Source organism: Pongo abelii, chromosome 5 (genome assembly GCF_028885655.2).
Source record: "Pongo abelii isolate AG06213 chromosome 5, NHGRI_mPonAbe1-v2.0_pri, whole genome shotgun sequence".
Taxonomy (NCBI): domain Eukaryota; kingdom Metazoa; phylum Chordata; class Mammalia; order Primates; family Hominidae; genus Pongo; species Pongo abelii.
Window position 1 is genome coordinate 73,908,693 of NC_071990.2, and position 25,539 is coordinate 73,934,231.

The 25,539-nt window shown below is 46.9% G+C and overlaps 2 protein-coding genes across 2 annotated transcripts; one reads left to right on the forward strand and one right to left on the reverse strand.

Moving 5' to 3' along the window:
• Positions 1-9,605: 9,605 nt before the first annotated feature.
• On the reverse strand, positions 9,606-10,827 carry DPPA5 (developmental pluripotency associated 5). The gene is made up of 3 exons (XM_002817060.5): positions 10,665-10,827; positions 10,404-10,583; positions 9,606-9,920 (listed from the first exon to the last, which is right to left on the reverse strand). The coding sequence occupies exons 1-3, from the start codon at positions 10,774-10,776 to the stop codon at positions 9,862-9,864; spliced, it is 351 nt and encodes a 116-aa protein (XP_002817106.1). The 5' UTR covers positions 10,777-10,827; the 3' UTR covers positions 9,606-9,861.
• Positions 10,828-19,319: 8,492 nt separating this feature from the next.
• KHDC3L (KH domain containing 3 like, subcortical maternal complex member) lies at positions 19,320-20,823 on the forward strand. Its single transcript, XM_002817061.5, has 3 exons — positions 19,320-19,560; positions 19,761-19,940; positions 20,222-20,823. The coding sequence occupies exons 1-3, from the start codon at positions 19,392-19,394 to the stop codon at positions 20,524-20,526; spliced, it is 654 nt and encodes a 217-aa protein (XP_002817107.2). The 5' UTR covers positions 19,320-19,391; the 3' UTR covers positions 20,527-20,823.
• The last annotated feature ends 4,716 nt before the right edge of the window (positions 20,824-25,539 follow it).

Here is a 25,539-nt window from a genome sequence, read left to right on the forward strand (position 1 = left end):
TTGCCTGGCTGGAGTGAAGTGGAGCAATCTGCCTCACTGCAGCCTCTGCCTCCCAGGTTCAAGCAATTCTCCTGCCTCAGCCTCCTGAGTAGCTGGAGGTACCTGCTACCAAGCCTGGCAAATTTTTTTATTTGTGGTAGAGACAGGGTTTCACCATGTTGACCAAGCTGGTCTCGAACTCCTAACCTCAAGTGAGGTCTTCCCAAAGTGCTGGGATTACCGGTGTGAGCCACCATGCCTAGCCTGAGAATTTGTGTTTCTAACAAGTCCTCAGATGACGCTGGTCAAGGGGCCACTTTGAGAATGACGGTATTAGGACCCTTAACTTCCTCAACTTCAGTTTTCTCACTGATAAAATGGGCATAACAATAGTGATGTTGTGTCTATTAATGGAGACATGGAAGAAGAAGTGTTTAGTTAATTGTACAGCTATAGAGGAACATAGTTAGCAATTACTATTATTGCACATTTGACTTTAAGAGTGAATGAATGCTAGGCCAGACTCAGAGGCTAGCACCTGTAATCCCAGGACTTTGGGAGGCCAAAGCAGGCAGATCATTTGAGGTAAGGAGTTTGAGACCAGCCTGGCCAACATGGTGAAACCCCATCTCTACTAAAAATACAAAAATTAGCTGGGCCTGGCATCCTACGCCTAGTCCCAACTACTCAGGAGGCTGAGGCAGGAGAATCACTTGAATCCAGGAGGCAGGGGTTGCGGTGAGCTGAGATCCTGCCACTGCACTCCAGCCTGGGGACAGAGTGAGACTCCGTCTCACCAAAAAAAAAAAAAAAAAAAAAAAAAAAAAGCCAGGTGCGGTGGCTCACACACCTGTAATCCTAGCAATTTGGGAGGGAGGCTGAGGTGGGTGTATCACCTGAGGTCAGGAGGTCGAGACCAGCCTGGCCAACATGGTAAAACCCCATCTCTACTACAAATACAAAAGTTAGCCGGGCGTAGTGGCAGGTGTCTATAATCCCAGCTACTCAGGAGACTGAGGCAGGAGAATCACTTGAACCCAGGAGGCAGAGCTTGCAGTGAGCCAAGATCACACCACTTGACTCCAGCCTGGGCAAAAGGGCAAAACTCCATCAAAAAAAAAAGAAAGAGAGAAAGAGAGAGAGAGAGAAAGCAAGCAAGCAAGCAAGAAAGAAAGAACGGAAAAGAGAGGGAAGGGAAGGGAAGGGGAGGGGAGGAGAGGGAAGGGAAGGGAAGGGAAGGGAAGGGAAGGGAAGGGAAAGGAAGGGAAGGAAAGGGAGCTGATGCTACGCTATGGTAAGTGTAGATGTTTGATCTTTCAGACCTTACCATAGCAATCCATATTCAAATATGTGGGCATAACGAGGGACTCAATATCAAATGGAACGAAGGGAAGACCATCTTCACGTGTTAACTCCTCATCCAATCTGCCAATACAATAAATTTTCTTATGTATCCTGCCAAGAATGTTTCCCACACATACACACACACACTGGAGTTTCACTGTATACAAATTGTTGTTGTTGAGATGGAGTTTCGCTCTTGTCACCCAGGCTGGAGTGCAATGGCATGATCTCAGCTCACTGCAACCTCCGCCTCCCGAGTAGCTGGGATTACAGGCGCCACCACCACGCCTGGCTAATTTTTTGTATTTTTAGTACAGATGGGGTTTTGCCATGTTAGGCAGGCTGGTCTTGAACTCCTGACCTCAGGTGATCCGCCCGCCTTGGCCTCCCAAAGTGCTGGGATTACAGGCTTCAGCCACCGCGCCTGGCTCACTGTACATAAATTTAACTGATCCAAAGATCAGCGAGAATTCCCTTCAGCTACCCAAAGTGTGAATATCCCACTGGGCTGATATATGATAGATGCACCTGAAAGCAATAACTGGGATATATGTTGTATGGCAGACAAACCTGAGAGCAGTAACTTAAGAAATGAAAGTTGCCACGTGGCACTTGCTGCCAGGAGGGTGCTAAGTGAAGATGCTATATAAACGGCATGCTTTTTGCAAATGGTTGTGGTTCTCCTGTCCAGTCCACTGTCAATGGACTGTCCCTGTATGTAAGTTCCCCCTAATAAAACCCTATGTCTCCTCCACTGGCTCCAGGTCTATTCTTTGACTTCTTGAACCTGGTGCCATCCCTACTGAAGTTAATAGGGGTCTGGCACTACAGCTGACTGTTGGAGATATATATTATTCCACAACCTAGGCATTAAATGCAGGCAAATTAATTCATATCATGTTCAACTTTTAGATAAATATCTAGCTATGACTAATTATGAGGAATTTTGTACTCACTGTATTTTTGCACTAATTTTTGTACTCACTATATTTGGCACCTTTAAGCTAAAGCCCCTTAAAAATGCAAGTAGGTGGTATCTCCCTTTATATCCTGCACACAAGATTACATTTGTTAAACTGCTGTGTCAGAGAGTTCTCCACATTGAGCCAGAATCTGCATCCACAAACTTCCAAACACTAGAACTTATTTTGGCTTCTAAAATATCACAGAATGGTTCACAGTCATCTTTTATTGATGATAAAGCCTTCAAGATGTTAGACAGATGCCTTCTCTCACTGCACCCTAATCCTCCTTCATTCATCTTATGACATTATCTTAAAAAATTATGCTTACTGTTAAAGAAAATAATTCAAAATTAGTAAACTTGCTTTTAGTTAAATAAAACAACTAATTTCCCTTCTTCAGGAAATACTGAAGTTTTGCATGAAGGACATGACCCCTCAATCATATTTACATTACCAAATGACTTGCTGGTAGATAAGCATATCTGAATTCAAAAGACTAAAAAGTTTCTCTTTGGAGTAAAAATTAAAGAAACAAGAATTACCTCAAAAAGTTCCCCACACTCCTAGCCCTTCTCTCTAACCCAGAGATCTGTGAACTACATTTTTTTCTTTTACACGCAGCACCCCTAGGCCATGCAACAAGTATTTGAACAAAAAGGAACCACTTCAGAAACTAGAAATGGGACCTTCAGAACCATGTGGGCTAAGAACCAGCCCTAGCTTTAGCCCTCGGCCTCCAAAATGTTCAAACCAAAGTATGATAGCCATTACAAATAAGGCTGCAAAGGACATTCTTTATAAAACAATTCCTAGAAGGTTGGTTTTTTTTGGGGGGGGGGGGGGTTTGTTTTTGTCTTTGTTTTTTTGTTGTTTTTTTTCATTATCTCAGCTCACTGCAACCTCCCATTTCCCAGGTTCAACTGATTCTCCTGCCTCAGGCTCCCGAGTAGCTGGGACTACAGGCATACCCCACCACACCTGGCTAATTTTCGTATTTTTAGTAGAGACGGGGTTTTGCCATATTGGCCAGGCTGGTCTTGAACTCCAGACCTCAAGTGATCCGCTCTCCCCAGTCTCCTAAAGTGCTGAGATTACAGGCATGAACCACAGTGCTTGGTATCCTAGAAGTTATCTTGAATTGTCATGTTGAGATGCAGAATATCAGGAACTTTTTCCAAATGGCATCGGTTTAAATGTCTGCCAAACTCACAGGTGAAAAAATGCATTTAATTGTGTCGATGCACATTTCTAAGCTAGAGGCTGAATACTTCTCTCAGAAGCATGTGGGTTATTTGCATTTCTTCATTTGCTGATTGTTCGGTTATGATATACTTACCGAGGATGGGCGCGGTGGCTTACGCCTGTAATCCCAACATTTTGGGAGGCCAAGGTGGGCAGATCAGCTGAAGTCAGGAATTTGAGACCAGCCTGGCCAACATAGTAAAACTCTGTCTCTACTAAAAATACAAAAATTAGCTGGGTGTGGTGGCATGTGCCTGTAGTCTCAGCTACTTGGGAGACTGAGGCAGGAGAATCACTTGAACCAGGAGACAGGGAGGTTGCGGTGAGCCAAGATCAAGCCACTGTACTCCAGCCTGGATGACAGAGCAAGACTCTGAAGGAAAAAAAGAAAAAAGAAAAAAGATATACTTACTGATTAGTTTTGAGATAGAGTTTTGCTCTTGTTGCCCTGGCTAGAGTGCAATTGGCGCTATCTCAGCTCACCACAACCTCTGCCTCCTGGGTTCAAGCAATTCTCCTGCCTCAGCCTCCCAAGTAGCTGGGATTACAGGCAAGTGCCACCATGCCCAGCTAATTTTGTATTTTTCAGTAGAGAGGGGGGGTTTCTCCATGTTGGTCAGGCTGGTCTCCAACTCCTGACTTCAGGTGATCCGCCTGCCTCAGCCTCCTAAAGTGCTGGGATTATAGGCATGAGCCACCTCTCTGGGCCTACTTACTGATTTGTGAGAATTATTTAACTACTCATGTATTAGCCACTTGCTCATCCTTATATTGCTGATTTGCCCCTCACCCCACCTCATTTTGACTTTTTTAAAAGAATAGGGGCCAGGCACGGTGGTTGACACCTGTAATCCCAGCACTTTGAGAGGCTAAGGTAGGCAGATCGCCGGAGGTCAGGAGTTCGAGACCAACCTGGCCAACATGGTGAAACCCCCCTCTACTAAAAATACAAAAATTAGCTGGGCGTGATGGCACACACCTGTAATCCCAGCTACTCAGGAGGCTGAGGCAGGAGAATCGCTTGAACCGGGAGGTGGAGGTTGCTGTGAGCTAAGATTGTGCCACTGCCCTCCAGCCTGGGCAACAGAGTGAGACTCCATCTCAAAAACATTAAAAATATAAAAAAAAATGAGATTTTCCAATTTTTTTAGCTCCCTGATCTAGTATTATTTTGATTTATGATTTCTGCCTTTGATGTTGGGTTTATAGAAATCTGATTATATAATTTATTATTTAAATATTTTTTTCTATCAGTTTTTTGTTTTTGTTTTTGTTTTTTTGAGACAGAGTCGCACATTGTCATTCAGGGTGGAGTGCAGTGGTGCCATCTCGGCTCACTGCAAACTCCGCCTCCCGGGTTCATCCCATTCTCCTGCCTCAGCCTCCCAAGTAGCTGGGAGTACAGGCGCCCGCCACCACACCAGGCTAGTTTTTTGTATTTTTAGTAGAGAAGGGCTTTCACCGTGTTAGCCAGGATGGTCTCGATCTCCTGACTTTGTGATCTGCCCGCCTCGACCTCCCAAAGTGCTGGGATTACAGACGTGAGCCACCGCGCCCAGCCTTTTCTACCAGTTCTTACATTTACATTTTTAATTTATTTTTTAAAGACAGGGTCTTGCTCCATCACCCACGCTGGAGTGCAGTGGTAAAATCAGAGCTGACTGCCAGCTTCCAACTCCCAGGATCAAGCAATCCTCCCACCTATCTCAGCTTTCCTGAGCAGCTGGTACTACAGGCATGTTCCACCACACCCAGCTAATTTCTTAATTTTTGTAGAGATCAGGTCTTGCTATGTTGCCCAGGCTGGTCTAGAACTCCTGGCCTCAAGCAATCCTTCCACCTTGGCCTCCCAAATTGCTGAGATTACAGATGTGAGCCACAATTTTATTTTTAGTTTACAACAGGAACCTGGGGGTAGGGGGGTAAATCAAATAATCCTAAGTAATCATTAATCTTGGAAAATCAAGTTATAGGGCTTGAGTGAGAATTGCCATCCTAACCAACCAACATCTTCTCATCACCCAGATGTCAGCTGGCTCTGCCAGCCTACCCCACCCACAAAATCGCCATCCTGAACATGGGATAGCCCCTGACCCCAGCACTTGATTATCTGTATTCTTTAAAAAGACAGATGGGTCTGGGACTCTTCTCATCAAAATTTACTAAACCTTCAAAAAGAGATAAATTGTCTATCTGTTCCTCTTTTTAGTTCTTTTCCCTCCCACAGACCCCAAGCCCTGTTTTCTTTTGCCCTAATACTCCTGTTTCTTTTGCCCTACTTGTCCCCATTAAATTCCCATGCCTGTGAAAGAAGTTTAGGCTAGGAGCCCTATGTTGCACATTTTCTTCTCCTTTTATAGTGGTACAATGAAATATTACAGTCATCTCTCCATTTCCGAGAGATTTGTTTCAGCACCCCCTCTCCCATACCAAAATCCACAGATGTTCAAGTTCTTAATGTAAAATGGCATGTTTACATATAACCTATGAAAATCCTCCCCTATACTTTTTAATAATCTCTAGATTACTAACAATACAAATGCTATGTAAATAGTTACATTGTGTTGGGGTTTATTTGTATCTTTACTGTTGTATTGTTATTGTTATTGTTTTCTTTCTGAATATTTTTGATGGGAGGTTGGTTGAATCTGTGGATGCAGAACAGTGGATACAAAGGTTTGATCATAGTTAATTTGGCTCTTTTGTTTTGTTTTACAGTACTGCTCCTTGCAGAACAGGGCTAACTCATGGGCAGTGATCCCAGGGTTAGCTAATTTGGCATTTTCGTGAAGGTAAATCTTATCTATCCCCAATGCAAAAATATTTAGACTGTTGAAGTTAGAAGGAAAAGAGGAATCCCATGAAACTAAGACCAGCTTTTGACAATTGGAGTGAAGTTTGGATAACCTGGTCCTTCCCTTTCTGCAGCAGAGATTGCAAAATGGCTACAAGACTTGGTGCAGCAGCCCCTCTCTGGACAAATTCCAACGCTGGAATTCTAGTGCCATACAGATAACTCCTCGAAAAAAATATTTCTGCCTCTGATTAGTTACTACACAATTTAATGTTCCAAATTTCTTTCATGTAAGTAACACTCCAGAAACTTGTTTTCTGAAAATAGTCTCTGAAATCCTGAAAATGTTCATGGGCCACATTTTCATTTTTGTTTTCTTCCTAAAACACCACTCCTGAGCATGTAGCAAAGCCGACACTCAACAAATATATATATATATATATATATATATATATATATATATATATATATATATGCTTTTTTCTTTTTTTTTTTTTTTGAGAAGGAGTCTAGCTGCATCACCCACGCTGGAGCACAGTGGCGCAATCTCGGTTCACCACAACCTCTGCCTCCTAGGTTCAAGCAATTCTCCTGCCTCAGCCTCCCGAGTAGCTGGGATTACAGGCGCCCTCCACCACGCCCAGCTTTTTTCTATTTTTAGTAGAGACGGGGTTTCACTATGTTGCTTAGGCTGGTCTCGAACTCCTGACCTCGTGATCCGCCCGCCTCAGCCTCCCAAAGTGCTGGAATTACAGGCGTGAGCCACTGCGCCCGGCCTTCAACAAATATTTCAATAATGGCATTCAACAAATGAGTCGATGAAAACAGTGGAGAGGCAGGGCAGAGCCATTAGAGAAGAATCTGGATCCAAACGGATCCTAGGATCCTAGCTGCCGGGGACAGGGAAACAGCTTATCTGAGTGGTTCCGGGTGGTTCCATAGTCACCTCCTGCTCAAAACCTTTGGATGGGTTACCCTTGCTCTCTGCAAGGTCTGCGAGGCCTCGGGTGGAACTGCCCCGCTTCCGGCCATGCCACAGCCGGCTCAACCTTCTGGCCTAGCCACCATCCTCTGTTCCCAGGCCTGCACTTCCCTTCCTCCTCGGCTGGCTCACTGCTGCCGGTCACTCAGATCTCACCGGAGGTGACTTCCTTGGAGGACCGTCCCTGACCTCCCTGCCCAGGTCTAGTCCCCAACATTTCAGCCTCCCAGCACAGCACCGACGTTCATTTCTCGGATTGTTACATCCACGTGGCTCCTAACCAGACCGGAAGCTCCCGGAGGACCCGCCTGCCTACAGAGGTTGGGAGACTTGCTCCAGACCACCCTGCAGGCGGCTTCAGTCCCAGGAGACCTAACAGCGCCTGCCTCGGAGCCCACTTGGGAATGAGTTGGGCATAGGTGACCCCGCGGGGCCCTGCGAGGAACATCCACACCCACTCCGGCTTCCCCTCTCCCGCTGTATCAGCCCACCCAAAGGGTAAAAAGTCTCACAGGGCCCGGAAGGGCGCGGCGGCTCACGCCTGTAATCCCAGCATTCTGGGAGGCTGAGGCGGGCGGATCACCCGAGGTTAGAAGTTGGAGACCATCCTAGCCAACATGGCAAAACCCGGTCTCTACTCAAAATACAAAAATTAGCCGGGCAGGGCGGCGCGCGCCTGTAATCCCAGCTACCCGGGAGGCTGCGCAAGAGAATCGCTTGAATCCCGGTGTTGGAGGTTGCAGTGAGCCGAGATCGTGCCACTGCACTCCAGCCTGGCAACAGAGTGAGACTCCGTCGCAAAAAATAAGTTAAAAATAAAAACATTTCTTAGGGCCCCCAAAGAAATCACGTATACATTTAAATGTAAGACAGAAATACTGGGAGGTGGTGTGATTGGTGGGATCTCGATTTCCTTAAATGGACAATGAGAATATTTTGAGAATTCAGTTAATAAAAGAGCCCAGCTTCTAGCCCTGCGGAGCTAGAAGCTCTCAATCAGCGTTGGCTATTGTCAATATTATTAGCCACTTTAGGGTCGGAGGATTATACTTGTTTGGGTGTTATATCGCTTGTTATTTAAAGGCTTTCTTGGACTAAGCACTTGTTTTATCTCCTCTCCAAAACTCTTCAATCCCATTGTCAGACCCTCCTTAGGGTGGACCCCTCTCATCTGCATTACAAGAAAGCTTGGTTCCTGTAATTGTCGCACTTAACCTTGGTGGAAACTGATCACCAGCTGCAAACTCAAAGAAAACCGCTCCAAGGCAAACACTGCTTTTCACCTTCAGACTTTTACTTCCAAAATTTTACCTATGAATTTTCTTAAAGTATTTTATTGCTGTTATTTTTGGTTTGGGGGGTTGGGAGAGGGGAGCTGAAAAATTTTCAGTCCAGGACGTGCATGGAATTTATGGCAGATTCTTAAATTTCCCATTTTTGATACCATAATTGACACCTACTCACTTAAAGTTTCTGCATTTAGAAACTCTACCTTTAAGAGGGAACTCTAGGCCAGGCACGGTGTCTCACACCTGTACGCTCAGAGCTTTGGGAAGCCAAGGCAGGTGGATCGTTTGAGATACTGAGTTCGAGACCAGCCTGGCCAACATGGTGAAAACCCGGTCGAGTTTATAAATGCCATAAAGAAAAAATAAAGCAGGTTAAGCAGACTGTAGAGAAGAAGATCTCTCCTGAGTATGGACCACCTGGGAGAAGAGAACAAAACCCTTTGAAAATCTGAGATTTCGGCCAGGCATGGTGGCTTACACCTGTAATCCCAGCTACCCACCCGTAATCCCAGCTACTCACCCGTAATCCCAGCTACTCGGGAGGCTGAGGCAGGAGAATTGCTTGAAAGGGGCGAGGGCGGGGGAGGGGGGTCGCGGAGGTTGCAGTGAGCCATCGCTCCATTGCACTCCAGCCTGGGCGACAAGAGCAAAACTCGTCTCCAAAAAAAAAAAAGAAAGAAAACAAACACACACACACAAAACATGCTACACTAACAATGGTTCTGACTTCCCATATTTTTGTTGGACACATTTGCTTTTCAGCTTATATACAAAATATCAACCTACTATAGGGTTGTTTTCAAGTGAGTCCAGGTCACTTGAGACAATCATCGCATCTCTCATAGGTTTTTAGTTCAGTGCTGCATCTCAGGACCCTAGCCAAGTGTGCCTTTGGACCCTCGTTTTGTCTTTGGAGGGTTTCAGTTAAGGGTTAAACTCAGGGCCACATCTCAGCTGTGCTTCAGAGATATTTAAGGTAGTACCTACAATCCATCAACCACACTGAACTATCAACTTATTTAAAACTTTATTGTTAAAATGGGAAAAAATGAAGAAAAAAACACTTTTTATTGACAACCATCAAAGAAATATTCACAACAAGACTCAGAGCCAAGGGTTTTCCCTTAACTCTTTAAGGGAACAGATGGTTTTCCCTTAACTCTTTAGGCTGGAGCAGATTTTAAAACAAGCTGAAGGAATCACTCTAGCTCTGGCCACAACCTAATCTCTGCATCCTGGCCTTCACTGCATTGGCTGGAAGCTGGTTCACTTCATCCAAGGGCCTAGTTCGAGGGCATTCATGGCTTCGGCAAGTTTGAGCATCCCTGCACCAGAAATAGCGACAGCGGCGTGAGTTTGGGGGAAAATAGTAAGCCCCCTGACTGTTCTCCGCCTCTTTCAGGGTTCGTTTCTGGGACTTCTGATGCAGGAGTTCTGGGCCTGAGAGTCAGGCCCAGAACCTCGGAACCCGAGACTACTCGGCCCATTCGAACATTCTCCAAGAAACTGAAGGGGACGGGGAGGCGGCTGAGATAGCTCAGATAACCCTGCCCAGTAGGTCCAGCACCAGCCGCCTTTCACCATAGTCTCACTCCTGGGTCTCCAAGACCGACGGCCGGCACTCTGAGGCCCCCACTCCCAAAGGGGTCTTGGGAAGGCCCAGATGCCAAGGGCACCCCTGGTGACGCCCAAGGTGCTGGCAGCGAGCAAGACAGGAGAGACAGGAGAAAGAGGAGAGGGCTGGAGGAGAGGCGTGAAGCGGCCCCCGCGAGCCTGTGTTTCGCGTACCCAGTCCCTGGGCCTCTCACCTCGCTCCTGGCGCTGGCGGTGCCACTCAGCCATGGACTGGAGCATCCACTTGGTCCGGAGCTTGTACAAATAGGAGCCGTAAATCACGACCTCGGTGAGGTCTGAAGACTCCAGAGCCTTCAGCTCGAGCATGGCCTTGCTCACCTGCTCGATGTAAGGGATTCGAGATCCGTCCTGGCCTGTTGGGGAAAAGGGATGAGAGCCCCGGGCCGGCTGAGGCTCCCGAGCCGGGGCAGCCCGCCAGTACTAGGCACACTCACCGAACATGGCTTTCAGCAGCCGCGTCTGGACCTGGAACACCTCTGGATCTTTCAGGTCTTCGGGAACTTTCACCCACGGCGGGATATGTCTATGTGCCGGGAGAGTTCCCATCTTACGACCCTCACAACCAAAACCACGCTCCAGCGCAAGCCAGGCCCAATCACGCCGGCCGAGGCTCAGCGGTGATAAAGCCTCGCACCTGGTGGCCCCGCCCCCGGCCAGGCCCAGCCCCCAGCCCGGGCCAGGACCCCGAGTCCGTGCGCCGCCGCCCTGGCTGCGGTCCAGCAGGTTGCCATCCCTTCCGCTTCTCGCGACTTCGGGAGAGCCTCACCCGGGCCCAGCTGTCTCCAAGTTAACTAGGGTTTCCACCTGCATTGACCTGTGTCTTTCGCACCAGAATCCCATGGGCTTGGGAATGGCTGGGGGCAGGGCGCTCTTGCCTCTTCCTCTAGGGAACAACCGGTGGGACCTGAACCTCGGAAAGCGGGCGTCCAGGCTTGAGGGTGCGAGGACCATCCAGTAGCTGCCGAATCGAGTTCCTGCTTCACACGTTCCAAAGAAGGGTCCGTATCCCCTCGGCCTTAAGGAGCAGGACTCGCGGCTCCACTTTGCTGGCGACCCGGACAACGTCCCGGGAACTCTGGAGGAACTCTTGCCATTGAACAAAAGAGAAAACCGAAATTCGGAAATTGATTATCTTACCTGAAGGGATTAACGTTCTTCGAAGCCCCTGGCTCTAGAGCCTTTGAACCCACCCGGATTTTATAGCTCACCTGTGCCCTGCCTGCGCACTCCAGCCAAAACTGGTCCAGGCTTCTGGCTCCTCTGTAAATAAATTTGGTTTATTCGTTTTTTAAACATAGTGTTTGGAGCGATGCACTGGATTCACTCGATGAGAGTGCGATTTCACTGTTTTATGGCTTTACAGATGATGATTAAGCTGGCATTTCCAGTCCTGGTAACATCTAATATCCCATATCCCCTCAGCTGTCCATTATTGAGGGTTTCTTAAGGCAGATCTCTACACACACACACACACACACACATATAATGGGTTCTTTTGCAACCACCAGTGTAGTTAATTTAGAAAATGATCATCAATAGCTAAAATTATCAGATGAAGACGTTGAGGAACTAGATAGTCACAAGTTTGGAAGCCCTAGGCACAGATTATGAATTGCAAAGGAGAAAAAAACGTTCCTTTACAGTAGAGACTTGGAAGAAGCCACCTTAACCCAAGTTAGCATCACCAATAATGGGACAAATGGACTTCTGGTTCAATATCTGAAAAACAAAAAGAGGACTGTTTTATTAATTGACTAAAGAGACACTAAATGCTGTGTGCATAGTTCAAATAATTCTGAATCAAAGATGGGGGGTGCATTTCAGGACAATGAAGGAAATTTTAATATGCCCTGTATTTCAAAGTAGTATTAGAAACTTCTAAAGTTTAGAAACTTGTAGAGTAGGATAAGTGTACTACAGTTATGTAAGATAAGGTCATTATTCTCAGGAGAAACATGCTAAAGTATGTAGAGTGAATTGGGTTTCTTTGTTTTTATTTTTATTATTTTTTTAAATTAAATTTAAATTTTTTGAGACAGAGTCTCACTCTATTGCTCAGGCTGGAGTGCAGTGGCACGATCTCTGCTCACTGCAACCTCCACCTCCCAGGTTCAAGCGGTTCTGCTTCAGCCTCCCCAGTAGCTGGGATTACAGGTGCCAGCTACCATGCTCAGCTAATTTTTGTATTTTTAGTAGAGACAGGGTTTCATCATGTTGACCAGGCTGGTCTCGAACTCGAACTCCTGACCTCAAGTGATCTGCCCACCTCGGCCCCCCAAACTGCTGGGATTACAGGCATGAGCCACCACACCTGGCCAAATAATCAAATATATATATATATATGGAGTCTTGCTCTTAGCTCACTGCAACCTCTGCCTCCCTGGTTCAAACAATTCTCCTGCCTCAGCTTCCTGAGTAGCTGGGATTACAGGCACCTACCACCACACTGGCTAATTTTTGTATTTTTAGTAGAGATGGAGTTGCACCACGTTGGCCAGGCTGGTCTCGAACTCCTGACCTCCTGATCTGCCTGCCTCAGCCTCCCAAAGTGCTGGGATTACAGGTGTAAGTCACCGCGCCCAGCCATAAACTTTCAGTTTCCCATCTCCCATTCCACCTTTTTCCTGTGACCCAGACTCTTATGGAAAGCAACCCTCACTTCTACTTCTGTATACCTCATTTATTCCTAAAAATGTTATTCCATGGTACCTTCCTTTGCATTTCAAGAAAACTCACTCTGGACCTGCACTGTCCAGTACAAAAGTCACTAGTCACATGAGGACTGGAAATGTGTCTAGTCTGATTTGAGATATGCTAAGTGTAAGCTACCTGTAAAATTTTGATGACATTAGTATCAAAAGTTTAAATATTCTCATTAACAATTTTAGACTGATTATATGTTAAAATTATAATATGTTGGTTTTTCCTTTTTTAAAATTTTTTTTCAGTTAAGACAGGGTCTTGTTGGCTGGATGGGGTGGCTCATGCCTATAATCCCAGCACTTTGAGAGGCTAAGGCTGGCGGATCATCTGACCTCAGGGGTTCAAGAGTAGCCTGGGCAACATGACGAAACCCCGTATCTACAAAAAAGATAAAAATTAGCCAGGTATGGGGGTGCATGCTTGTAGTCCTAGCTAATGGGGAGACTGAGACACAAGGAACTGCTTGAGCCCAGGAGGTGGAGGTTGCAGTGAGACAAGATCGCGCTATTGCACTCTAGCCTGGGTGACAGAGTGAGATCCTGTCTCAAAAAAAAAAAAGAAAACAGGGTCTCGCTATGTTGCCCAGGCTGGTCTCAAACTCCTGCTCAAACTCCTGCACTCAAGGGATCCACCCACCTCAGTTTCCCAAAGTGCTGGGATTACAGGCGCAAGCCACTGTGCCCAGCCAAAATGATAATATTTTGGATATATTAAAGTAAATAAGATATAATATTCAAATTCATTTCACATTTTTTTTCTACTGAGGCTATGAGAATGCTAGTATTATTTGTCTCTCATTCTATTTCAGTTGGACAGTGTTGCTCTAGATGGTTTCCTACAACTTTCTAAGTATCTAATCCAAAACTCTTTTATATGTACATAATTCATCATGCCTAGCTAATTTTTTTTATTTTATTATATTTTTGAGACAGAGTTGCGCTCTTGTCGCCCAGGCTGGAGTGCAATGGAGCGATCTCAGCTCACTGCAACCTCTGCCTCTCGGGTTCAAGTGATTCTCCTGCCTGAGTAGCTGGGATTACAGGAATGCACCACCACGCCCAGCTAATTTTGTGTTTTTAATAGAGATGGGGTTTCTCCATGTTGGTCAGGCTGGTCTCGAACTCCCGACCTTGCCAAGGAAATAATTCTTGCCAAGGAAAATGGGATTGAGAAATGCTGCATGTGGGAAACTTGAGCCTGTCCTTGCATTTATCCCATGTGATCCTGGATAAAATCCACTCTCCCTCGTCCACAGCATATTGAATTGTGTCATCTTCCTCTCCAGTTGGGTTCTACCTGGTCCCTAGGAATGCCTGCCTTGCCCTCTGTCTACTTCGATCTGAGCTCGGTTTCTGTTGTTTAAAATGGTGGTTTCTCCAATACACCTCAACATCTTGGAAAGGGGGATTTTTGCTAGGATACTGAAGGCCGGAATTTCAGTGCAGGTATGAGCCAACAGTTGGAAAGTTAAACCTTGAAGACTTGAGTTATTTCAAAAAATTATTTGGAGAAAAAGTTTTATTTATTTATTTATTTTTTTTTATTTTTTATTTACTTATTTATTTTTTGAGACGGAGTCTCGCTCTGTCGCCCAGGCGGGAGTGCAGTGGCGTGATCTCGGCTCACTGCAAGCTCCGCCTCCTGGGTTCACACCATTCTCCTGCCTCAGCCTCCCGAGTAGCTGGGACTACAGGCGCCTGCCACCACACCCGGCTAATTTTTTGTATTTTCAGTAGAGACGGGGTTTCACTGTGTTAGCCAGGATGGTCTCGAACTCCTGACCTCAAGTGATCCACCTGCCTTGGCCTCCCAAAGTGCTGGGATTACAGGCATGAGCCACCGCGCCAGGCCTATTTACTTATTTTTGAGACAATGTCTCACTTTGTTGTCCAGGTTGAGTACAGTGTGGTGATCTCGGCTCACTGCAGCTTTGGCCTCCCTGGTTCAAGCGATCCTCCCACCTCAGTCTTCCCAGTAGCTGAGACCACAGGCATGCGCCACCATGCATGATTAATTTTTTAGTTTTTATGGAGATGAGGCTCTCCCTATGTTGCCCAGGCTGGTCTAGAACTCCTAGCATCAAGCAATCCTCCAGCCTCAGCCTCCCAAAGTGCTGGGATTACAGGTGTGAGCCACCACGCCCAGCCCTGGAGAAAATTTTTATAACCAAATGTTAAAGATCACTTCTGCTGTATGTCTGGGTTGCAGCAAGTGTCTTAGAGGACATCTGGCCATTGCATGGGCTCTGCCTGCCACCCATCCGTACTTGCATTTCCAAATAATGATTTGTTAGAAAGGAGGAACACTTAAAAGCATATGCATTGGTTTTATCCAAAATTAATGTCAATGTTTATCATATTATAATATTAGCAACAAGGCTGGTGAGTATATAGGTTGGTTCGACCTCAGTGGGACGCCATTTGGCAATACCTTATCAATTGGAAATTCACAGATCCTTTGACTCAGCAATTCTACATTTGAAATTTCATCCTATAGTTATACTCCCCCTTGTAAGAAATGACATGTAGAAGGATACTGATTTCAATAGCATTACTAGCTCCAGTAAAAGATACCATACAAGGTAAATATTCATGAAGATTGGGAAAAAATACATATTAAAGAAATAAGGCTGGGTTCCGTGGCTCATGCCTGTAATCCCAACACTTTGGGAGGCTAAGGTGGGAGAATCACTTGAACCCAGGAGTTCGAGACCATCCTGGGCATATAGTGGCCATGTTGCAGGCACTGAGACATGATGAAACCCCATCTCTATTAAAAATACAAAAATTAGCTGGGCATGGTGGCAGATGCCTGTAATCCCAGCTACTCGGGAGGCTGAGGCATGAGAATCGCTTGAACCCAGGAGGTGGAGGTTGCAGTGAGCCAATATTGCACCACTGCACTCCAGCCTGTTGACAGAGCGAGGCTCCATCTCAAAAAAAAAAAAAAAAAAAAGACAAAAACAAAAACAAAAAAAGACCAGCCTGTTCTAAAAAAAAAATTAAAACAAATTAGTTCTGATGGCACATGCCCGTGATCTTAGCTACTTAGGAAGCTGAGGTGGGAGGATCACTTGAGCCCAGAAGTTGGAGGCTGCTGTGAACTATGATGGGTCACTGCACTCTAGCCTGGGTAACGGAGTGAGATGCTGTCTCATCAAAAATAAATAAATAAATAAATCCATTATTAATATCTAGAAAAATAAAACTTTGTCAAGAAAAGAAATCATAGTATATACAGCTATGAATAGTTTACAAAGTCGTAATAGAGCAAACATTGAATATTGATCTAACAAAATCATATCTCTGTTTTAAGACGATCTAGGTCTGATGCACGTAGTTAAGTCCCAGCTTACCTGGGTTGGAAGATGGTGAAAGATAGTGGTAGATACAGAAATCCTAGCCTCCCAAAGTACTAGGATTACATGCGTGAGCCACTGTGCCCCGTCGTTTTTTGTTTTTTGTTTGTTTGTGTGTGTGTTTTCTTTTTTTTTTTTTTTTTTTTTTTGAGAGGGAGTCTCGCACTGTCGCCCAGGATGGAGTGCAATGGCGCAATCTCGGCTCATTGCAACCTCCGCCTCCCGGGTTCAAGCGATTCTCCTGCCTCAGCCAGCCGAGTACCTGGGATTACAGGCGCCAGTCACCACGCCCAGATAATTTTTGTGTTTTTAGTAGAAACGGGATTTCGCCATGTTAGTCAGGCTGCTCTCAAACTCCTGACCTCTTGATCCGCCTGCCTCGGCCTCCCAAAGTGCTGGGATTATAGGTGTGAGCCACTGCGCCCGGCCTTCTCCGTCATTTTTTGACATTTTTTCTTTTTTTTTTTTTCCGAGACAGAGTCTTGCTCTCTCCTCCAGGCTGGAGTGCAATGGCACGATCTTGGCTCACTGCAACCTCTGCCTCCTGGGTTCAAGCGATTCTCCTGCCTCAGTCTCCCGAGTAGCTGGGATTACAGGCCCCTGCCACCATATCTGGCTAATTTTTGTATTTTTAGTAGAGATGGGGTTTCACCATGTTGGCCAGGCTGGTCTTGAACTCCTAACCTCAGGTGATGCACCCGCCTTGGCCTCCCAAATTGCTGGGATTACATGCGTAAGCCACCACCCCCGGCCTCTTTTTTGACTTTTTTTTTTTTTTTTTTTTTTTTTGAGACGGAATCTCACTCTATCACCCAGGCTGGAGTGCAGTGGCTCAGTCTCAGCTCACTGCAACCTCCACCCTCTGAGTTCAAGCAATTCTCCGGCCTCAGTCTCCCGAGTAGCTGGGATTACAGGCACCTGCCACTGCGCCTGGCTAATTTTTGTATTTTTAGTACAGATGGGGTTTCACCATGTTGGCCAGGCTGGTCTTGAACTCCTGACCTTGTGATCCACCCGCCTCGGCCTCCCAAAGTGCTGGGATTACAGGCATGAGCCACCATGCCCGCCCTGTTTTTTGAGTTTTTAATAAAAGTCATTGTGACTGGTGTATGATGGTATATTGGTGTGATTTTAATTTGCATTCCTCTTCTGATTAGTGATGCTGAGCATTTTTTCATGTGTTTGTAGGCTGCCCGTATTTCTTCTTTTGATAAATATCTCTTTGTGCTCCTTGCCCAGTTTTGTTTGTTTGTTTTGTGGAGACAGTCTCGCTGTATCCAGCAGGCTGCAGAGCAGTAGCCTGATATCGGCTCATTGCAACCTCCGCCTCAGGAGTTCAAGCGATTCTCACGCCTCAGCTTCCTGAGTAGCTGGGATTACAGGTGCCCGTCACCATGCCCGGCTAATTTTTGTATTTTTAGTAGAGACAGGATTTAGCCATGTTGGCCAGGCTGGTCTAGAACTCCTGGCGTGAGCCACTGCACCCGGCTTTGCCCCATTTTTAATGGGTTTTTTTTTCTTGTTGTTTTGCAAAGTACTTTAATCGTCTCAATTAGCAAGAATTTTCCAACTACTAAATCATTCCTACATATCAAATATATTCAGCCAGCTGGGCGTGGTCTGAATATATACATTCGGCCTATTAATGTGGCAAACCTGAAGTTCTCTTCAGTATTTCAATACTGAATAAAAATAAATTATAAATTATAATTTATCTTATAGTAACACATCTAAAACAGTTATTATTATTATTATTTTTGAGACAGGGTCTTACTCTGTCACCCAGGGGGGAGTGCAGAGGCACCATCTCTGCTTACTGTAGCCTCAGCCTCTCTGGGATCAGGTGATTGTCCCACCTCAGCCTTCCGAGTAGCTGGGACTACAGGTGCGTGCCACCTAGTCCAGCTAATTTTTGTATTTTTTGTAGGGATAGGGTTTTATCATTTTGCCCAGGCCAGAAGGATTGCTTGAGACCAGCTTGGGCAACATAACGAACCCTTGTCAGAAAGGGAAGGGGAAAAGAAAAGAAAGGAAAAGGGAAAGGAAAAAGGAAAGGAAGGAAGAAAGAGACAAATATAATTGTGTTATTTAGAGAACAGAGTCATCACTGGGCATGGTGGCAGGGGCTTGTAGTCCCAGCTACTGGGGCAGCTGAGGAGGGAGGATCTGTTGAGCCCAGGAGATGGAGGCTGCAGTGAGCTATAATCACATCACTGCCCCCTAGCCTGGGTGACACAGAGAGACCCTGTAGCAAATTTTAAAAATTAAAAATAAAAAAGAGAATAGAGATGTCAAAAATTTTCAAGGAATCTCATCTTGTGTCCAAACCGCGAGAACTATCTGTGGTTAGGTGTGTTCACGGCTGCATTAATTAAAAGCGTGCTATAGTCCCACTACTGGGGAGGCTAAAGAGGGAGGATTTTTTTGAGCCCTTGGGTTCGAAGCCAACCTGGGCAACATAGCCAGGCCCCATAACTTTTTTCTATCCATTTTTTTTTTTTTTTTTACTATGCAAATTTCACTACACAGACCCTATAACAGAAAAAAAAAAAAAAGAAAGAAAGAAAGAAAAAAGGCGGGCGCTTACTCTGCTCTGTACTCAGCAGTCTCAGGCAAGTGACAGAAGAATCTGAAAACCTGGTCCAGAGGGAGGAAACGTAGTGGCCAGGGATCAGAAGCATGTGAGGGACCTATGAAGTATTCATACTGCAAGTATTAGTTCTTTCCTCTGGGAGAGATACTGGGCTTGCCCACGCCTTCCTGAGTCCATGGTTAAGATTCCTGCTGGGCACCAGCAGATTCCTGGTGCCCACAGCTCGGTTCCTCCTACGTGTGCGCTGGGAAAAGGGCTGCTCCTGACAGAAGGGACACTCTAAGAGCAGCCCAGGAACCAGTGCACTTGTGCGGCCTCGGAAGAAGCCGGGGCTCCTGGAGGCGGAGGCGAGGCCTGGGACCCAATGAGAAGGGCGCGGCTAGAGTGGGGGCTGGCCAAAAGCCCTTGAAATAAGGCCCAGGCGGAACCGCGATTCTAGTCACTCAGCTCCAGCTCGGCCTTTGGGTTTGCTGTGGTGTTCTTGTCTCCTGCAGGACCTGCCGCAGCATGGACACTCCCAGGCGGTTTCCGACGCTCGTGCAACTGATGCAGCCAAAAGCAATGCCCGTCGAGGTGCTCGGTCACCTCCCTAAGCGGTTCTCTTGGTTCCACTCTGAGTTCCTGAAGAATCCGAAGGTAGTTCGCCTTGAGGTTTGGCTGGTGGAAAAGATCTTCGGTGAGTGGACCAAGAAGGGGCAGCCCCCATGCGGCTTCTTTCTGCCACCCATACCCACACCCCACATATTCTGGCTGCGTTCCAAGGCAATCCTCCCCAGTAGCCAATGCCCTCTGGCTGTCTCCTCCTTCCACCTTCCCCCCGCCCCCCAGACCCCCGGGAGCCACCCCTCCCTCACAGCCTCTCTGCTACCCGCGCAGGCCGGGGCGGAGAACGCATCCCTCACGTCCAGGGTATGTCCCAAATCTTGATTCACGTGAATCGGTTGGACCCTAACGGCGAGGCTGAGATCTTGGTATTTGGGAGGCCTTCTTACCAGGAGGACACAATCAAGATGATCATGAACTTGGCTGACTATCACCGCCAGCTCCAGGCGAAAGGTATGGGGCTGGGAATAGGGCTACCTGGAGCAAACCCTGGCTCCGTAGGAGTGATCCTGGGGTTTCCTGGCTGCTGGGGCGGCAGTCTCGCCCTCCCAGTCGGCCCGCGGTTGGTGGGTGGGGGAGGGGGCGGTTCTCGCTGCCACGGATCCAGAAGGCCAAATTGAACCCTCGTTCTGGGATTCCTGGCTCCTACTCCCGCAGGCCGCTTGGGTGACTGGCCTTTTTTGGAGAGGATATAGAGACACAGCTGTGGCCTCTGCACACTGCTCTTCTTCCAGGCTCAGGACAGGCCCTCGCCCAGGATGTCGCGACTCAGAAGGCCGAGACCCAGCGGTCTTCAATAGAAGTCCGGGAGGCCGGGACGCAGCGTTCGGTGGAGGTCCGGGAGGCCGGGACCCAGCGTTCGGTGGAAGTCCGGGAGGTCGGGACACAGGGTTCTCCGGTGGAGGTGCAGGAGGCCGGGACCCAGCAATCTCTCCAGGCTGCCAACCAGTCGGGGACCCAGCGATCCCCCGAAGCTGCCAGCAAGGCAGTGACCCAGCGGTTTCGCGAGGATGCCCGGGACCCAGTTACCAGATTATGAAGGCATCTCAGGCCCTGGAGCCAGAGCCAGTCAGGGGTTAAAGTGAAAGCCCGTATTTCCGCCCAGAAGCTAAAGGATGATGTGGATTTTGTGTTTTACCCTTTCTGTTGCATGGTTGCAAACACAAACTTGAGTTCTAATAAAGAATTGCAAAGTGGAAGCCCGCCCCCCCACCTCCCGACTTAAGTCCAGGAAGCTGGGGTGGTGAGGAAGGATGATGTGGATTGTTTTTGTTTTACACCTTCTGTTGAATGGTTGCCAACACAAACTTGAGTTCTAATAAATAATTGCATTTCCCTAAAGTCTGTATTTTGGAAGGTAGAGGGCAGGGAAAGGCGCATTCCTCTAACAGCCCAGTTCTGCCCTGCGCAGCTCTCTACCTCGAGGCAGGTGGGGCCTGTGGTTCCTAGCCGCCCGAGGTGGCAATCTTCCCCGGCTGTGGTCCGGTGTGCCCCTTGTACTCCTTAATAGCACGCATCTGGCTTTAACAGGTGAGACGCCTCTCTGGCCCACTAGGAAACCTCTCCAAGCCCTCTGTCCTTCTACTCAAGGTGACTTGGGATGAGAAAACTGGGTCGCTTGGGGGCCAGCTGGATTTGGAAGGCCCTGGGTGTATTGCTACTCTGTCACAGAACACTTTCCCAGCTGGGGAAAATGACATTGGGGAAGGGGAAAACCAAGAGACCCGAGCTGCACTCTGGCTGCACTGTTGCCGTCTTCAGGTCTTGCTTCGGTCACCCACCTTCCACGAAGGTCGTAGACACCAGCAAGATACAGACACCGGCTACTTTTTCCTCAGTTACTATGGCAGCGAGGAGCCCCAGCAGAGAACACTTTGGCTTCCCTACGGTCACAGCTTTGGTCAGGGCGCTGGGATGCAGGTCCCTGAGCCTGCGAATTAATCTAGAAGGATGCAAGCCAACAGCTGGGTGCTAGGATTAAACAATAGCACGCAGTAATTCTATAATTAGGATTTTTTTTTTTTTTTTTTTTTTTACCAACTAAGAATCACTGGTAATCTTCATTTTATTTTGGAGACAGAATCTCGCTCTGTGGCCCAGGCTGGAGTGCAACGAGCTCAATCTCGCCTCAACACAACCTCTGCCTCCCGGGTTCAAACGATTCTTCTGCCTCAGCCTCCTGAGTAGCTGGGACTACAGGCCCGTGCCACCACGCTCAGCTAATTTTTGTGTTTTTAGTAGAGAAGGGGCTTCACCATGTTGGCCAGGCTGATCTGACCTCAGGTGATGCACCCGCCTGGGTCTCCGAAAGTGCTGGGATTACAGGCATGAGCCACCACGCCCGGCCAATCACTAGTAATTTTTAAAAGTTCAAAGCTAACTTTAAATATCAGGGGAATGTCTATCAGACTCTTTTTGTCACTGCTAATTATCACTCCAGTTTAAAATAATCATGTATCTTACAATAAGGGAATTACCACATAAAGCTGAATTTACAATAACTTATTAGCAACTTTTAACCGCTAATCATTTTATTAAAATAGTTGACTAATTTTAGAAGAACTTTAGAACACTTTAAACTCAAAATCAACACAAAATCAGTTTCAAATGAGGCTACATCAGAGCAGAGCTAAAACTCAATGTGTATGTTGTCTTTCTCTGTGTAATACCCACCTTACCAGAATGTCAGGTTCTCTCCTTTACAAGCTGTTTTCACTGTCCTTGCCCAAACTCAGTGTTACCAATCTATTTTATGTTCATGTGTAACTTTTCTTTTTCTGATATCTACCCCCTATTTTAATTAAGTAGCTTTATAGACCGTTTAAGAGGGCAAGTCTACTTTTTTTTTTTTTTTCTTTTTTTTTGAGACAGAGTCTCACTCTGTCACCCAGGCTGGAATGCAACGGCATTCCACTGCAACCTCCACCTCCTGGGTTTAAGCAATTCTCCTGCCTCAGCCTCCCGAGCAGCTGGAATTACAGGCGCCCATCACCACACCTGGCTGATTTTTGTATTTTTAGTAGAGACAGGGTTTCACCATGTTGGCCACACTGGTCAACGCCTGTCTCAGCTTCCCAAAGTGCTGGGAATACAGGCCTGAGCCACCATGTCCGGCCCTCACAACCTTTTCAACTCATATCCAAAACATCTATGAACATCTTTCCCAGAACTGACACTTTAAGTTTCACCTATTCATATGGCTGCTTCTTTATCTAAACACCCAGTAAATGGAAACTCTATATCATGCTGAATTATAGATGCCATCAAGCCAAGCCAGCTGCCCAGCATGGAGGAACAGGAGAGGTTGCCCTATGCCAAGAGTCTTGAGAATCAAAGAGTTCAAATATTGCCCAAATATAGTCACATTCTGAGGTACTGGGGATTAGGACTTCAATATATGTCAATGTGTACAAAGGATGGAAGGACTTTAGGATCATACAGTATTTTTGGAAAAATTAGAATAAGTTTTAAGCTTACCCCTTTTTCCCCAATAATGAAATATTTAATGGGCCAGGTGCAGTGGCTTATGCCCGTAATCCCACCACTTTGGAAGGCCAAGGCAGGTGGATCAGTTGAGGGCACGAGTTCGAGACCAGACTGGCCATTCTCTACTAAAAATACAAAAATTAGCCGGGCATGGTGGTAGGTGCCTGTAATCCCAGCTATTCGGGAGGCTGAGGCAAGAGAATCGCTTGAACCCGGGAGGCAGAGGTTTCAGTGAGCCAAGATTGCACCATTGCACTCCAGCCTGGGTGACAGAGCGAGACTGTCTCAATAAAAACCCAAAATGTTCAATGGTTTTATAAAAATTCCACCAGGGGTCAGGCACGGTGGCTCACGCCTGTAATACCAGCACTTTGGGGGGCTGAGGCAGGTGGATCACGAGGTCAGGAAACCGAGACCATCCTGGCTAACATGGTGAAACCCCGTCTCTACTAAAAATACAAAAAATTAGCTGGGCGTGGTGGCACACACCTGTAATCCCAGCTACTCAGGAGGCTGAGGCAGCAGAATCGCTTGAACCTGGGAGATGGAGGTTGCAGTAAGCCAAGATCGTGCAACTGCACTCCAGCCTGGGTGACAAAGCGAGACTCTGTCTCAAAAAATAAAATAAAATAAAATAAATAAATAAAAATAAAAATCCCACCAGGGCCAGGTGCAGTGGCTCACGCCTCTAATCCCAGCACTTTGGGAGGCCAAGGCGGGAGAATCACCTGAGGTCAGGAGTTTGAGACCACCCTTGCAACATGGTGAAATCCCGTCTCTACTAAAAATACGAAAATTAGCCAGGCTTGTTGGCACATGCCAGTAATCCCAGCTACTTGGGAGGCTGAGGCGGAAGAATTGCTTGAATACGGGAGGCGGAGGTTGCAGTGAGCCGAGATCACACCACTGCACTCCAGCCTGGGTAACAGAGCGAGACTCCATCTCAAAAATAAATAAAAATAAACAATAAAAATCTCACCAGGAAAGCCGGGCGCGGTGGCTCACGCCTGTAATCCCAGCACTTTGGGAGGACGAGGCAGACGGATCACGAGGTCAGGAGATCGAGACCATCCTGGCTAACACGATGAAACCCCGTCTCTACTAAAAATACAAAAAAAAAAAATTAGCTGGGCGTGGTGGCGGGCGCCTGTAGTCCCAGCTACTCGAGAGGCTGAGGCAGGAGAATGGCGTGAACCCGGGAGGCGGAGCTTGCAGTGAGCCAAGATTGCACCACTGCACTCCAGCATGGGCGACAGAGCGAGACTCTGTCTCAAAAAAAAAAAAAAAAGATCTCACCAGGAAAAACTTGAAAGCATTCATCAGATTTCTACGGGAGACAATTAGGAGCTCCTAAACTTAAGAGTGGGGACATGGGAGAACACATAGGAAACAGTAATTAACTACATAAAATAAAAATCTTTCACATGCAAAAAAAATATTTAAGAGGGTGGAAAATACTGGTAATAACAGATCATTGTTACAAAAGCTTATAGAGATAAATAAAAATCCTTATCTTCACCAGTTGAAAGAAGTCAAGAAAGGAATCGCCGGGCATGGTGGCTCACGCCTGTAATCCCAGCACTTTGGGAGGCTGAGGCGGGCGGATCACAAGGCCAGGAGATCGAAACCATCCTGGCTAACACGGTGAAACCCCGTCTCTACTAAAAATACAAAAAATTAGCTGGGCGTGGTGGCGGGCGCCTGCAGTCCCAGCTACTCGGGAGACTGAGGCAGGAGAATGGTGTGAACCCAGGAGGCGAAGTTTGCAGTGAGCCGAGATTGTGCCACTGCACTCCAGCCTGGGGGACAGAGCGACTCCATCTCAAAAAAAAAAAAAAAAGGAATGAAGAAAAATGTAAAACTGAAACAAAGAAAATATTCAACATCACCTCGAATCAAAAAAGCACAATTAAAGAGACTTGTGAGTTTAAAACGCTTGCAAAAGACTAGAATACTTTATTGCCAAGGAGTGAATAAATTCCATGATTCAAACCAATCCAAATTGTGCTTGAACCCACAGGGCTTTTGGCACCTTTCGCCCCAAAAATTCTACTTCCAGAAAATGGGGCGGCAAGGATAGGAGCTCTTTTGCAGAGATTGGTAATTTCAGTACAACACGTAGTGGAAAAACAACCTGGCCCATGCCGGACACCTGTGCAGCCTTGCCTTGTAGAAAAAAGGGAGACAGCCGGCTCCAAGGCAGGGCGCCATCCACAAGCCAAGGTGCCTGGGAACCCTGCTCTTCCGTGGTGAATCGCAAAACTACCATTAATGAACGCTGACCGCCCAGGCTTGCTTCTTGCAATGTCATCCTGTGCCCAATGGACGCCCCACTCCAGGAAAACGCACAGCTGGTGCTCTTCGGGGGATCAATTACCAGCTTCAAAGTGAGAGCCTCAGATAAGCTGCTTTAGTAGTACGTGTGAGCTCATCAGAAATGAAATTTTAAGCCCCACCCCAACAGTACTGAATCAGAATTCTCTGGAGAAGGAGCCTAGGAAATTGTGTTTTAACAAGCTCCCAAGGTGATTTCTTACAAGCTTTAAAGTTTGAGGACCAATTATGT